General features: G+C 45.3%; 1 protein-coding gene across 1 annotated transcript in view; it reads left to right on the top strand.

Annotated features, from left to right (window-relative positions):
- Positions 1-16,489, top strand: part of RAB31 (RAB31, member RAS oncogene family) — a 131,253-nt gene that overhangs the window by 77,868 nt on the left and 36,896 nt on the right. Inside the window, exons 4-5 of the mRNA XM_053571670.1 lie at positions 13,186-13,257; positions 14,291-14,397. Coding sequence (XP_053427645.1) covers positions 13,186-13,257; positions 14,291-14,397 — 179 coding nt within the window. The remainder of the gene's footprint in view (positions 1-13,185; positions 13,258-14,290; positions 14,398-16,489) is intronic.

Below are 16,489 nucleotides of genomic sequence, written 5' to 3'. Positions count from 1 at the left end.
CTGTGACTTCATTGATACATATGTAATTTTTAAAAGTGCTATAGTATTATATGTGCCAGGTATAACTCCATCATAGTAATATTCTTCCTTTATTCTTAGAGGGAGAGGGATTTAATTTTGGATAACAATTTCAAGCGAGTGATTTTGGAATCTGGATTTATGAAGGGTGTGTGAATGGCAGCCATTTGTGGTCATCTGGTCCCCCAACCCTCAAAGGCCTGCTTTAGTTATCCTCGGCTGTCCTTGCCTGCTGCCCTTGGTGGAGTCTCACATCTCTCCATTGCTGGCAGTTTTTTCAGTTGTTTTGACAGCTTGTTTTTGGTTTTCATTGTGCTTGTAATGATGTTGCCTAATGTTGGAGCTGAAGATAAATACTGGGCTGCTGCTTGTGCCTATTGCTGTTTGTCTGTCTCATTAATTACAGACTCAGGAATTTTAGGATGCTTCCTTATCTTTGTAGAAGTCTGCCCCTGTTCTCCTACTTTTCATAATTTTAAACAAACAATCTCTTGGGGTTTATGATTTTACAATATGAGGACATAGATCTCTGTGTCCTCACAGGGGATGGTGCTTGCATTAATGACTCAATCAATCTGTTTATTTGTGAAGTGATTGCACCAAAGTCTGGCTAGTGTACACAAAGTTCTGGTGAGTGCCATGCTTTGACTGAATCAGTACCCCCAGTACTGATTCTGTCTTACATTTATGGCATAAATTTGCATTCTTGAAAAGTTAGCTTGCCCTCTGGGCACTCCAAATATGTCAGGATCCTCCTCCTCCTCCTTCTTGTGTAAGTCAATGTTCATTCTTGATACGCTGCCTGCACTTGGCCTTTTTCAGCCTGTATCACAGGTATCCTGTCTCATCCTTCCAGTGGGTGTAAGGTAATCAATCCATAGCGTGCCTCTGTAAAAAAGTTTTAGAAAATGTATCCATTTGTCAATTGACCGTTGAATACAATTTGTTAGAAGCTTAACATTGTTATTATTTGTGCATTTACTTTGCTGGCGTCATGAGAGCTGTGGGGGGAGCAGGAATGCTGTTGGGTCACGGTCCATGTGGACTTTGGAAGGTTTTTATTCTGTCTTCCTGGGTGGGTTATTGTGCCAGTTTCTGTTTCACACTAAGCTGTGAAGAGAATAGGGTAGCAGGTCAGTGGGCACCTCTGGGAGGGTGTACACAGAGCCACGCTGCACAGGGGTCCACAGGTCAGTGGGCGCCTCTGGGAGGGTGTACACAGGGCCACGGTGCACAGAGGTCCACAGGTCAGTGGGCATCTCTGGGAGGGTGTACACAGAGCCATGGTTCACAGAGGTCCACAGGTCAGTGGGCACCTCTGGAAGGGTGTACACAGGGCCACGGTGCACAGGGGTCCACAGGTCAGTGGGCGCCTCTGGAAGGGTGTACACAGGGCCACGGTGCACAGAGGTCCACAGGTCAGTGGGCCACTCTGGGAGGGTGTACACAGGGCCACGGTGCACAGGGGTCCACAGGTCAGTGGGCACCTCTGGAAGGGTGTACACAGGGCCACGGTGCACAGGGGTCCACAGGTCAGTGGGCGCCTCTGGAAGGGTGTACACAGGGCCACGGTGCACAGGGGTCCACAGGTCAGTGGGCGCCTCTGGGAGGGTGTACACAGGGCCACGGTGCACAGGGGTCCACAGGTCAGTGGGCACCTCTGGGAGGGTGTACACAGGGCCACGGTGCACAGGGGTCCACAGGTCAGTGGGCACCTCTGGGAGGGTGTACACAGGGCCACGGTGCACAGGGGTCCACAGGTCAGTGGGAGCCTCTGGGAGGGTGTACACAGGGCCACGGTGCACAGGGGTCCACAGGTCAGTGGGCGCCTCTGGGAGGGTGTACACAGGGCCACGGTGCACAGGGGTCCACAGGTCAGTGGGCGCCTCTGGGAGGGTGTACACAGGGCCATGGTGCACAGGGGTCCACAGGTCAGTGGGCGCCTCTGGGAGGGTGTACACAGGGCCACACTGCACAGTGGTCTATAGGTCAGTGGGCACCTCTGGGAGGGTGTACACAGGGCCACACTGCACAGTGGTCCACAGGAGACAGAAAGGCATTGATCTGCTCCGCTCCATACCAGAGCCCAGAGTCACGATGTAAAGTGACATTAGTGAGAAGAACCAAAAAGAATACTAGTGTAAATCAGACCCAGATTCTTGGAGAAGTGAAGAATTGCTACAATCACTGGGTGCTCTTGCTCTATATATCTTGGAGGGCCAACTTCTTCCCACCTGGAACTTTCTTCAGCTATCTCTCTTCAATCTTTTCCCACTGAGCTGTGCTTTTACACAGCCCATACAAATGTCCTGTTAAAAACCCTGAAACCATAGAGATATTATATGACTTTCCTTGGCTTTTAAAATGTATTTATTGCTTCTTCTGATGCATCCATCCCCATGTTGGAAAAGTGTTTCTAAAAAGAGCCCAGGGAAGGGAGCCATGGTGGTGGAACTCTGCTTGTTTGTTGGCAGGGAAGTTCTTCCCCTGCCCCTCTACTTTCCTGCTCTAGACTTGCTCAACGCTTCGGTCCTTGAGCTCTTGTCTTCATTCTCTGGTTTCCCCCGGAAGCAGCTGAGTCATACTTTCATCTTTTCTGGATAATTTATCCTGCAGTTTTAATGGTTGCAAATCACATGCACTGAAAATGTGCTTTTGTTTCTGTGTTGACTGTCACTGTGTGTGGGGGTTATGAACCCCTTTCCCTCTCTTTCTGTTTAGAGACAGAGTCTCATTTTTTCACCCAGGCTGGAGTGCCCTGGTCCACTCACTGAAACCTCAAACTCCTGGGCTTAAGTGATCCTCCCCCCTTAGCCTCCCAAGTAGCTGGGACTGTGGGCACACACCACCGTACTTGGCTAATTTTTTCAAAAAATGTTGTAGAGGTGGGGATCTCGCTATGTTGCCCAGGCTTCTCTCCAGCTCTTGGCCTCAAGTGATTTACCCACATCAGACTTCCAAAGTGCTGGGATTACAGGTGTGAGCCACTTGCACCCAGCCTACATTTATGTTTTTTGAAAGAAAAAAACCTATCTTCACAATGGTATTCTTTACAGCTGATTTAGTTTTTTCAGCAATATCATTTAACATATGATGAGGACTTTATTTCTTAATACACAGAGCTAAAGATAATGTGATAATATTCTGAGATCCACTTTCCTAGTTAGTGTACAAACGTTTTTCCAACTGGGTGATATTTCAAGCATTTCAGAAAACCACAGAAAATAATAAACATCTGTATTTACATTACTCAAGTTTGTTTAACCTTTCCTTGTTCAGTCTTGTTTATTGTCAGGAGTGTCCTTTGAATCTGGTCCCTGAAGAAGAATGAAGGCTGTTCACGTCCTCCAGGCACTGGCAGGGTGATGGATGCCGTCAGGAAGTTTGGACACCCCATGCTGCTCAGCCACACTGCTCATTCACCTCCATCAGGTTAATTCTGCCAGCCTTTGCCAGTCTGCCATAGCTTGACAGGTCAGATGACTGAACACCGCACTCAGAATGGCGGGTACTCCATGCAGAGCAATGGAAGAAATGCTGCACCTCTGTGGGTCTTTGAAAAAACAAGGGAATTTGAGGACCAGCAGATATCTGAGGTCAAGTTCAGGCTTTGCAAACATCTAGAGAAACTCCTCTGCTCTCTTTCCCTCCTTCCCCAGGGCCCCAATGACTGTGGTTGAGCAACTGGTTCACTATTCATAGGCTGCTGCTAACGTCAGAGGAAACCTTGACCTTCCGAAGTCCTTGAAGGATGGAACCTCTTAACAGCTCAGCATAGCTGCCCTTGCCTTTAGAGATACAGGCTCGGCTACAAAGTATTGGACAGCATACTCGGGAGCCCTTCTTCCAGCCCGCTAGTGGAGAGGAATTGCTTCACCCTCCACCCCCAGCCTGCAATGGAACTGTCCCCTGCACTGAGAGAGGGGAGAGGGCACATGTGTTTTCTCCCCTCACATTGTCCCTTTCCCAAGAGGACTGTGCTTTCAACCAGCGAGTCCTGGGATCCCGGCCAGGGAAATATTCCCCCCTGTTATACCCCAACAGCCCTCCCAAAAGGGAAAACGGGGTGGCTGTGACTGACGTGGTGAGGAGACAGACCTGGAGCTTGAAGATACGGCTGATCCTGCTAAGGACAAAAATAAACAGCAGCCCCGGGGAGAAGCCCCAGCGCTGCCTTTGGTCAGGGGTCTCACGGCTGTGGAGTTTCACTGATGTTTGAAAATTGGAACTGGAAACTGCCAAGAGGAAAGTCTGAGCAGATACCCTGGAGAAGCAACCTTAGCCCACAGATGTGGCCCCCATAACTGTCATGCTGTTTAGAGGGCCAATGTCCTTTAGGAAAATACTGTCCTCTGGGTGTCAGAATGCCACTGCCAGGAAAGGAAGAGAAAGGACATGCCTGGAGATGAGGATAGATGTCAGAAGTCCTTTGGCTGGGAGGTGGCTGAGCTGGCAGTCAGGGGACAGGATGGGCCGTGGGGGACAGAGGTGGCCAGACCCTGCATGGACCAGCTTCTGCCCTTAAATGGTCACTTGCCCTGCCCTACACCGGCTCCTGCAGGCCCTGATGCTTCCATTTGCTCGGCAGGGAGTGTGATGCCCTCTGCCCCAATCAGCCTGGCTTGTCCCAGGAGGGGCAGTGACTGCACTAGATGAACACCCGCACAGGTCTCGGTGCCCTGCCTGACTGGCTTCTCATTAGGAGGCACTGTCTGGGCCCCTTGGGTGGAGGCCACGTTTTCTTCTGAGTCTCCGAGCACAGGGCGGAAGTGTAGACAGCTGCTGGGACAGAGGCATTTCAGGGGCTATCCCAGTGCATTTGTTAAGAGTTGAAGAAGCGCTTCAGCTAGTTTTGTTTCCTCTGCTCCCCTCCCTGTGCTTTTTCTTTCATGCGGCTGATTTCCCAAGTCTGGTTAAAACACAGGAGAAGGGGCCCGCAGAGCCTGTGAGTATCGTTCTTGAACAGGAAATTAGGCCCGTGGACTTCATTTCTCATTCCTAGCGGGGACAGCTGGAGCGTCCTTAGAGCTCAGATGGGCCACTTGGACATCCTCTATAGAGCAGCCCCTGGGAAGGTGCCCTCCCCGCACCCTACACCCCAGGGATGAAGGACACTTTCTGAGATCAGGGACCTTGTCTGTCTTCCTCATCCTCCTGTTTCCTAATGTTGCTGTGACAGATTGCCACAAACTCAGTGGCTTCAGGTGGTGCACATATACTCAGAGTTCTGAAGGTCAGAAGGTGGCTGGAATAAAATCAAAATTATCAGCAGGACTGTAATCTTTCTAAAAGTGCAAGGGCAGCATCTGTTTTCTTGCCATTTTCAGGGCCTACCTGCATTTCTTGGCTCGTAGCCCCTTCCTGCATCCTCAGAGCTGACAGAGCAGCATCTTCAGGTTTCTCTTTCTGACTCTCCTGCCTCCTGGACCACTGATGAAGACCTTGCAGTTACATTGGGCCCACCTGGGTAGTCCACGGTGCTCTCCCCGTCTGAAGGCTGCCTGATAAGCAGCCTTGCTCTCCCTTTGCCATGGACCATAACATGATCACAGGCGATGGGGATTAGGATGTGGCCATCTGGAGGGAGCGCTATTCTGCTGACCACATTCCAGTTTCCCTGTTTCTTAGAACAGTGCCTGTCCCGTACAGAGTATTCAGTCGGTACTGTTGAATGAATGAATACATTTGAGATACACCTGTACCTTAATTCTATCAATGTGAGCAATGCTTCATTTCAGAGAAGCAATGCAGTAGTGGTGAAAGCATGGAACTGGGAGTCAGAAGCCCTGTGCTCAAGGTCTAGTTCCATCTTGTAAGGGCTATGTGGCTTTTAGCAATTCACTTAAACATCATGAGCCTCAGTTTTCTCCCCTGGAGAATGGGAACAAGCCTATCTTCTGCACTTGCTTTCACACTGTTATTGATTTTTATAAACATTCTGAGTTCCTGCTATGGCCCAGAAAGAGGTTTGGGGAAGGTGGCAGTGAGAAAAGGTGTGTGTGACGTTAGAGAGGGGCCTGCAGCTGTCCAGTGGAGGAGGTCCTGGCTGGGGGAAGGCTCTGGGCAGGGGTGGAGGCTTGGTGTGCCTGTATACTCAGGGAGAGGCCAGGAGGCCAGGGGGCTGGAGACTGGTAGGAGAGGGGCCCGAGAAAGAACCAGGGCTATTGTGCCGTGGGCCTTAGACACTGTCGTATGGAGCTTAAACTTGGCATTATACTTAGTAGTTAGAAGGATTTGAAAAGGAAAGTAACCCAATCTGACTTACATGTGGTAATTAAAATAAGGAGATAGCGAGTGTTTGCTCTAAAAGACGGCAGTGATGGGTGGAGTAGGGGTGCTTGTGTCAGTGGTAGACTTAAAGCCAGGGGGTGAGAATACCACGCTGTATTCTTGTGAGTATGCTTGAAAGTTTCCACAACAAAAAGCTAAAAGTAAATATATTCTATGGTGTATGTAATTAAACACAATCCAACAGTTAAAAACACCATCCTTCTTGCGGCTGTGTGGTCAGCTTGGTGGCCCGTGCAATATCTGAACGCCGTCATGGAAACTTCCGGTCTTCTGGTCAGGACAAGATGGACATTGGTGATACCAGAGGGAGATGTGGCTGTGGTGGAGCCCATGGGGCAGGCGAAGGCTGTGCATCATGGCCCTATGGTACATAGCAAAGTACAGAGCCTGGTGCCTGCTATGTTGGGATAAATGAAACCACATGCTTCAGAGTACGTCTGGTGGGATTTGGGTCTGTTCAGAGGGAAGATATGGTCCCTTCTCCAGGCTTCCTGTGACCATGTGGGAGAGGGGGAGAGAAATGACCAGTCTTCTCTGATCCCTGTAACCCATCATGAGCTTTTCCCCAAATGCACAGAACAGTGGGTATGTGTGATGAGAAAAGATAACGCCTACCTAGGAATGAGGTGGGCATAGTCCTGGACTTGTAGGAAATTCCACTTACTTGCCAACAGACAGGCATAGGAGCCGAGGTTTACAGCCTCGGGGCATTTCCATGGGTGGGAAAAAGTTTATTTCTACAGCCTATGAAATCCTTGCCTTCTGTTTCATACGTTTTCCTTTTATGGGGCAAAGAGGATCTGGCCGCCTGTCACTGTCAGCTAGTAGGTCCAATAGACAGGGACAGATCCACTGGACTTGACTTATCAGAAGGCCAAGATTCTGGAGAACAGTGAGAGCAACTTCTCCAAGACTGTTCTTTTCCATTTCCAAAACTACAGTTTTATACATGCAGTTCAAAGCAAAGACCATGTTTTAACCCTTATTTTAAACAACAATAATCAGCATAACCCATGTCCCAAATACATAACAATCAGCATAACCCATGACCCTAAACAAAATTCCAATTCAAAAGTTAATCTCCTAAATCAATAGCCCTAAACTACTCCAGATATACACTCGTAGATTATAGCTGGATTTACCAAACAACAAGAATGGGAAGCCTGAGGCAAAGGTCCCGTGACCTAAACCTCCCAGACCAGCTGTGTCGTCTGCACTCGAGCTTGACTGACTCCATCTCACTTTCACTACATGTACTTTCAATCCTAGGGATTGAAATATTTTAGTTTGTTATATTGCCTTTAAAAAAACACTAACCCATGCGCTCTCCACCACTCCTTTTTGTGGGAAGTTGTTTGGGTTTGTGCTGTATCATTTTCTATTACTGAAGAGGGTTTGTACCACACCTGGTCAGAGGGAGTCCAGCCCCACTGAAATCCACCGTTCTCCTGGTACTTTTGCTTTAACCCTCGGATCCCTGACTACTGAAAAGCTCTTTGGCTTTCATGATTCATTAAAAGGAAATGTATTGTGTTTAAACTTAAAAAAAAAATAATTCAGAAGTAGTCAAGCAAGTGGTGGTTACTGCTGTTGTTCAGAATTCACCCTCATTAACAGTTTGGTCTGTTGTCCCCAGCTCCGTCTCTACTCAGCTGTACCTCTCATATTGTTGTACGGTTGGGTTTTAGGACATCTGAGCAGGCATATTAACTAGGCCCTCTGCTTTTCCGTGGAGAGAGAGAGGTCTGTGTAAAAATGGGAAGCGTTCTTCTGAATGACACAGAAAGAACATTTAGTAATGTGTTTTTCCATTCAACTTCTGCCAGCTGAGAATGTTGTGAATTTCAGGAATTTTCCTCTCTCTCTGCCCACTTTGTTTGAATCCCAAGGGACCTACGGCTCTTCTTGGCTTCTGCTCCTAACTCTCCCGGCCTTGGTCTTAGAAGGGTGAGAATTTCTGGTTGTGGGCTGGCACCTGGGGCAGAGTAGAGGCAGGGTCACAGGCCATCGGGTCTGAGCAGTTCATCAGGGACAGAGCGTTTGAAAAATCACAGCACAAAACTCATCCCTGCAAGTTCCTGGATCCACTGCCAGGCCATTCTGGCTTGGGTAATTCTCATCCGTGGAGGCAGAGCCCAGCTGGGGATGTGCTTGTTTAGAAACTTCATGTAATTTCCAGCACGGCTCATTCCTGACTTGCAGGATTTTGCTGCTTTGGAATTTATGATGCCGCAAACCTGCACTTAAAAGAATTTTGCTGAAGGCAGACTGGGTGGTCTGGAGGATTAGGAGATTTCCTGGACTAGCATTTACGTGTGTGTGTGTACCTACACACACAGAGGGTAGTGCAGGGTGGGAGAGAGAGGCATGTGTCAAGGGAAGAGCGGGGCGAGGTGAGAGGTTTCCTTCCCAGGCCGGGAATGTTATCCCAGAGCTGGAAAAACCATTGTCACCATCTCTGGCCCCACCCTCCACCTCAACCCCTATTTCACAACATACAAAAACCAGGATAGAGCCAAACCAGGCCTCAGGACTCTGAATCTAGTTACTTCACACTCTGCCCCTAAGGTGGGTCCTTACCACACTATATCCCGAGATGTTAATAAATACTGCTTGAAAAAAGGTAAAAGTAAATGAGTGGCAAATTCTGAGTTCAAACCAGAATAAATAGAGTTTTTTTTACCATGGAAATTTTCAGAGCTTTTAGTGTATCAATAATACTTTGCAAACCTCCAAGGGAACATTGTTAGATGTCGTGTTTCTCAAATTTGTTTGGCTGAGAAATTTTTTTTTTTTTTCCAAAAAAGTACCTCAAGGGCCTGGTGTTCTGCAGAAGATCCTCAGGAAAATACCAAACTATGCCATCCTATTTCATGTGCCATTTAAAGTTTTTTAAAAAATTGAGTTTAGTTGCTGCCCAATATTCCATCTTGCGGCCAAAGTTTATGTTTTCATTCCCTAATGGTTAGTCAGGCATTAGGATTGTTTATAATTGTTCAGCATAATTGATAATTCTAGAATAAATTCTGGTTGTTTTGTGACCTTCTCTGATAATTCCCACACGAAGTGGGACAGTCAAATCAACATGGATGAACATTTGCAGGACTCTCGAGATACACGGTCCAGTTGCTTTCCAGAAAGGTCAAGCTCATTTGTCTGCCTGCCAGTTGCTAGAGGTAGGGGCAGGGTTAGCATCCATCTGTGACAGCTGATAAGCCCAAGAAGCTCAAATTGTTTGAAGGAGGCCATCCCCTTCTCTCAAACCACGTGGACATCCAGCCACTAAAAAGCAAATCATCACACTCACTAAGGACATACATAGGCATTTCTTTTGGGGAGACAAACTGTTTTTTCACAATTTCCTGTGTTGCTTCTAAATAGTTGACACCTGAAAGTTACCTGAACACTTTAATTTGCTCTTCTAGATACTTTGTTGGGTAGTTCGGGAAGAAGGGATTTTGAATTGGCATCTGTTGTGCTAATTTTCAAATGTGAAATTTAAAAGTGAATTTAGACATAAAGCTTTATCACCACCCTCCTATGATCGTGAACGTCATTTCTAGAAGAGTCTTTTTTATGTGAACATTCCATCCGTCTGAAGTCTGACCTCACAGGTTGAGTATTGAGGCTGATTGTGGTGCTTATTTACATGGGAGAAAGTCTAGGCATTATAGGCTAGAAGTGATTTATCTTTTTGCCCTCCACAAATATTATCCTTTGGTCAATGCATTATTGGGTTTTAGAACTGAGACGTGAACTTTTAACTCATTAAAACTCCCATGTCCCCAGCAATGAAGTCATTTAAGTGGCTTCACCAACAGATTTATTTCAAAGTGATTCCATCTGGAGGAAGGAAAGGAGTAAGTAATGCATTATATACGGAGAGCCTTCAATAATTCATGAGACCTGCACGCCAGTGACCATTTTAGATTCAGTTCCTCATGTTTTAGCCTAAAACGGATTCTGTCTTAGAAGACATCCACCTTTGCACCTCTCTGTGCTTTAGTCTATGATTAGCTTCACTATTGAGAAATGAAGTTTGCACCGACTCTCCCACTTTGTGTGTTTATGTGGACCACTCCTATATGGAGGCTGTCTGGGGGGAATGCGGATGTTTTGTATCACTGAGCTAACAGGACACTTTGCCTGCACTCCCTACTGTTAGCAGAGCAAACTGTCTCAAAAACACAGCGCTTTGACATTCTTCTCCTTGGGCAGGAATTTCGATTTTGTTCTTTCTGTGTGAGGAATGGATTAAGTTGGTAAATAGGGAAAGGCACTTGTGGCAAATGGTTGCTGTCCTCCAGTGCATTCTGGAATGACGTGTTCGTTTGGCAGGGGACCGTGGGTGGGGACATTGTGCAGGTCAGCAGTGAACTCCTTGGTGCATCCGAGCTTCATCCAGCCCTTTCCCTTTTCTGAAAAACTCAGGGGCTCCAGAGTACTTTTCTCTTCAAGGTGGGGACCAAATAGAGGATGGGGTGGGGGAAGTGACATTCCCTTCCACTCTGTCCGCAGTGCCTGGCTGGTGGCAGTCCCCATTGCAGTCAACTGGAAACCTAGGGAACACTGTGGTTCAAATTCCCAAATACGATCATCTCAATTTGGCAAGAATTAATCCAATGATAAGTATTGTGTGGGAAATAAAATGCATGAGTTGGGTGGCACCTGTGGCTCAGTGAGTAGGGCGCCAGTCCCATGTACCGAGGGTGGTGGGTTCAAACCCGGCCCCAGCCAAAATGCAACAACCACCACCACCAAAAAATAAAAAAATAAAAATGTAAAAAAAAAAAAGAAAATGAGTTATGGTTTTGTTGTTTGCGGAAAAGGATCCTTTTTTCCTTCCTTCCCTTTCTCCTCCTTCCCCATGCCCCAATCAAAACAGCTGCTTTTCTTTTTTAATTTACAATTTTACTTACAAATCGTTGTAAAAATTCCTGCAGAATTTCTACAGGAAATTGTAGAAATTTGTAGAAATTCCTGCAGACTCTTACAAGGAAAATGTAAAAATCACTGGAAATCCCACCATTGAAGTTTTGAGGGATCCCATCTTGTTCCTGAACACAGAGACACACTCCTACACCCGTTGTACCCTAAACTGTAGTATGCTCTACGTGACGCATCACGCATTGTACCCTAAACTGTAGTATGCTCTACGTGACGCATCACGCATTGTACCCTAAACTATAGTATGCTCTATGTGTCGCTTGGAGATTATTTTTTTCATGTTAAATAAAGGTCCTCCCCATCGTGTTAATGGCTTGGAATATTCCACTACATACGTCTATGTCTTAGTCAGCTTGGGCTGCTATAACAAAGCACTGTAGACTAGGGGGTGGGGGGTTGTTAAATGACAGACATCTATTTCTCACAGTTCTGGAGGCTGGAAAGTCCAAGATCAAGGTGTCTGCAGCTTCAGGGACTGGAAGGTCCCCTTCCTGTTTGCAGACACCATCTTGCTGCTAAAGCCTCACAGAGGTGGGGGGTAGAGAGGAGCAAGAGAGAAGAGACATCTAGTGTCTTCCTCATCTTAAAAGGGCACTAATCCCATCATGGGGGCTCAGCCCTCATGATTGCTTCTAACTCTCATCACCTTCTAAAGGTCTGACTACCTAACACCATTGCATTGGGGGTTAGGGTTTCAACATAAGAATTTTGAGAGGAAATAAACATTTACTTTATGACATTATACCACTAATCAATTCCCTATGACGAACCTTTAGGTGTTTTCAAATTTTTGCTCCCATATTCAACATAGGCATGTATTAATATTTTGCTGTGTGTAGTTATCATTACAGGGTATATTCCTATAAGTAGAATTGGGTGGCTCAGACGGTGTGGACATTTCACCTTTTGATGCATTGGTGGCTTTGAAAGAAGATGTATGAGAGTGCCTCCTCTCCCACACCCTCATCAACACAGGACATCATAGACATTTTTATTGTTGTTGTTGCTGTTTTTGGCCAGGGCCGGGTTTGAACCCGCCACCTCCGGTGTATGGGGCCGGTGCCCTACTCCTTGAACCACGGGTGGCACCCAATAGACATTTTTAGTAATAAATACCTCAACAGTGTTTTCCATTCCTTTAATTATAATTGAACATGTTTTAAATTTTTTACTGGTAACTTATATGTCCACCTCAGTGATTTACCTATCTATAGCCTTTGTTCATTTTTTAAAATTGAGGTATCTTTTTCTTGGAGGAAATAAATATTTCCTTTAAAATATTTATTTTAATTTGAAAAAAGATGCAATTTAAGACCAGCCCTTCTCCAAAATATACATAAAATGTATATATTCTGAGATTAATTATCTGTCCCATTTGGGGCAGGATGATTCTCGGGACCTCTGGTACTTGCTTTGATTACATTCGGCAGGAAGCTCCTGGAATGTCCCCTCACATGTGCTCTTTAGGCTGGCGAGAAGGCCCGTAGCATAGGCGAGCCGTCCAGCCCTGGGGCAGCCGCTGCAGTGGCTCCTTGCTAACCGCTCAGTGAGGACCCTGTGACTGGTGCCATGCCAGGCTCCATTCCCCTCTCCTTAGCCGACATCTTTTTCTTACTGCTGTGTAATAATTCTAATGAGATTGTCCTGGGCCAATCATGAGAGGAGTGATGATCAATGGAGGAAAGAAAATTCCTGGGATGACGACATTTAAGATAAAGTTCGTTTTTGTCCTTTGCCCAAGAATAGTGTAAGCATATGTGTAGTGGGGACGGACAATGTATTATTTAATAGGAACCTGGAAAAATGAGGGTAGGGGGGCTTTAGGGACTCTATAGAGATGATTATAGGATAAAAATATTATTATATTTAATTTGGGATCGCATACAATCTGTTTACCTTGACCTAAAACTGTCCATTGTTCTTAAACAGTTTCATTCACTGGCTCCCATGTACTACCGAGGGTCTGCTGCAGCAGTTATAGTGTACGATATCACCAAGCAGGTAAGGCCGCCTCCCTGGGAATCTACATGCAATTTATGGTGATTCCCTGACTTAGAAAGACCCACACAGAGATCTTATGCTTCATCCTTCCACAGCTTGGCACTCTGTTGAGTGTATTGCACCAATATGTAATGGAGTGTCTCACATTTATCTGCTAAGTTAAATAAACGGCAGTGACCTTTCGTTCTTAAAACTGATGGCGGAGGCAAAATCCTGACTGCTAGTGCCATTGTCCAGAAAGTCAGCTTTTTAAGAAAAGGAAAATTATTTTTAATTTCTGCATGTTTTATAATTATATAATACGTATTTTCTATTAGTGTTTTAATCATACTCTATACTTAAAATGCCAAGGATAACATTTATGTGTATATAAGTAAGTATGTGTGTGTTTTGTATATATACAATATAAATGTGTTTTTAGTTATGTTAAGGCTCTGGGATATCCATCAACAAATAGCTGCAGTGGTGATTTGATGACATTTATTTTCATCCCTGAAAATTGAATTATTTACTTTTTGATCTGGAGTGCTGACTCAGTGCATAAGACCATTAGCTTACTGACCCATCACTGTTTATCTTCCATGAGTTCCTGACCATTTCTACCTGTAGGTGTCGACCTTGGCCAGTTTCCTAGAGGACAGCTGTGAGTGAAGGGCCAAAGGGAAGACCAGACTCTAAATATGTTTATTTTTTTCCTGATATAGGTAAACATGAACTCATCCTGTTATCCTTATTCAGCTAGAGTCAAGGGTATTGGTTTAAATTAATGTTATTTATGGAAGAAATCGCTCATATGGTTTTCTTAACTTGATCAAGTTTCAATTTTAGAAAAGGAGGCTTTGACATAGGCTATTGAAGTATGACTTAGCTAATGTTAACTTTGTGCCTGCATAGGCATAGTATGTTATCCTATGTGATTTTTTTCTCCTAAAAATTTTTTTCTCCGTGAAATTGTACTGAGTCTGTATTTCTGCTTGGTTGGAATTCTGTCTTGATAGGTCTTTCCAATGACTCATTGATACTTTTGGTTTAGGATTCATTTCATACCTTGAAGAAATGGGTTAAAGAGCTGAAAGAACATGGTCCAGAAAACATTGTGATGGCTATTGCTGGGAACAAATGCGATCTCTCTGATATCAGGTAAGATGCATTCACGAATTTTTTGTGCATTTCATATCCCATCCCTGAGTGTCTGCAGGAGGTATTATGCCTTTGTTATTTTTTCCGTTTTCAATGTAATAATTTAATTGCTCGCCATGCACTTATCCCAGCTACTCGGGAGGCTGAGGCATGAAGATTACTGGAGCCCAAGGGTTTGAGGTTGCCGTGAGCTATGATGACGCCTGGCACTCAACCCAGGGTGACCGCGAGACTCTGTCTCAAAAAAAGCAAAAAAAAAAGAAACCAAACTATTTTGTAGTATGTGTTAGAACTACTTTGCCACGCGCACTAGAATGCTTTGTAGTGTCTATTAGAACTACTTTCCACACCGTGGCTTCCCTCAGTGAGAGCGGCCTGCTGAACTTTAACTTCAGAACTGGGGCCCAGTCATGGATTACACATTTGGTGTACAAATGTGGATTGCATTACACATGGATTACACATCTGATGATAGCTTTATTTGGCCTAGTAAGCTAGCCACTTTACTAAATAAATCTGTTATAAAAAAGGAAATAGTGAATTCTGTTATCTCCATTCCCTTGGTTAATAGTGAATTCTGTTATCTCCATTCCCTCAGGAATTTTAGTACTTGATTTTCATAAAGACAGCTACATCATCCTTCTGGTTTTCCTAATCCAAATATGATTAAACCAAAGTTAAATAAAAAATGAAAATGGATCTTGCAGAAGCTCTTAACATGGCATTTAACAAATTGCTGTGTTTCTTTGGGATTTCAAAAGCTTTATATCACATCACATCAGGTTGGTTTCTAATAACAGCCACAAATACCACTTAATCCCTTGTTTTTCTGGGGATTGAACAAATCATTAACTCCCTAGACTTGGTTCAGATATCTACCCTCTTTTCCTATAATCTTCAATCAGTCTGCTAGTCTAGTATTCCCAGGAGAATCGCTTTAACCTGTGTCATGGGATGGGCGCAGTGGGTGGGTGCTGAGAACAGGAGCCATTATCTCTAACACCTCCTAATCCTGGGCTAATTGTGGAACTTTCAGAGGAGCAAAGCCTCATGTGTTGTGGGAATGCTGAGGGCCCAGAATTTAAGCAAAAAAAAAAAAAATGTGAATGTATCAGGACTTTTGGTTACATGGAACTGAAATCCAATTGAAATTCATCTGGGATAGGTGCCCTAGCTGATGCCTCCCATCTACTCCGGAGCTGTGATTGTACCACTGCACTCCAGCTTGGGTGACAGAGCAAAACCCTTCCTCTAGCAAAAAAATTAAAGAAAAAGTAGAAGTTCATCTCAGGAGAAGGAGGAATTTACTGGGAGGTACTGGTATCCACATGGTAAACACAGGGCTCCTTTAGTTCTGGTATTTGGTGTGTTCCTGTGTTAGCCTTAGGAGAGATACTGGCCTGGCATTCTCTCTGGTTCAAGGCTAAATTGCCCCAGAAGGATTTCTCCACCTTATGCCTTAGCCGGCTGGTGGTCAAGAGGAACTTCAGGTAGCACAACATTACCATGAAAATGAGAGGGTGGTGACCTTGGAAAGGGGCAGTTTCTGGTCTGGCCAGACTACACGTCTGTGACATGATGGCTTGGCTACCACCCTGCCATCTCTCAGGGTGGAGCTCACTGTTCATGTGTGCTGGGCTGGTGAGCTCATGTGGGCGTTCCTGTTTGTGCCCAGCTCATGTGTGACTTTCAAAATGTCCCAGCTGACACAGTCCCTTCCTCTCACTTCCATCATAAACTCGCTAACAGCTTCTCTGTCTGTCCTCACTAGGAGACAACCCAAGGCCATGCAGCTCCTGCCACCAGGGCTGCCATCACAGGGTCCCTGTCCCTTGAGCCCAGACTCTGGGCAGTGTTCTTTCTCCTCTGTGTCACCTCAAAACCCAGCAGTTGTGGTTTAAAGTGTGAAATATGCATCTTTTGTTATACACAAAATTATTTTAGATGGTACTTACTGAATCAAGGCAATAACTGTCTTCAAACCTCTGAGGTCAGTGACACAGGCTAGTTTGCAGCTAATATATTTTTAATTTTTAAACATTTATTTATTTATTTATTTTGAGACAGAGTCTCAAGCTATAGCCCTGGGTAG

This window comes from Nycticebus coucang, chromosome 19 (assembly GCF_027406575.1).
Source record: "Nycticebus coucang isolate mNycCou1 chromosome 19, mNycCou1.pri, whole genome shotgun sequence".
Lineage (NCBI taxonomy): Eukaryota > Metazoa > Chordata > Mammalia > Primates > Lorisidae > Nycticebus > Nycticebus coucang.
Note: the sequence above shows the minus strand (reverse complement) of the source record. Positions and strands in the feature narration are given on the sequence as shown.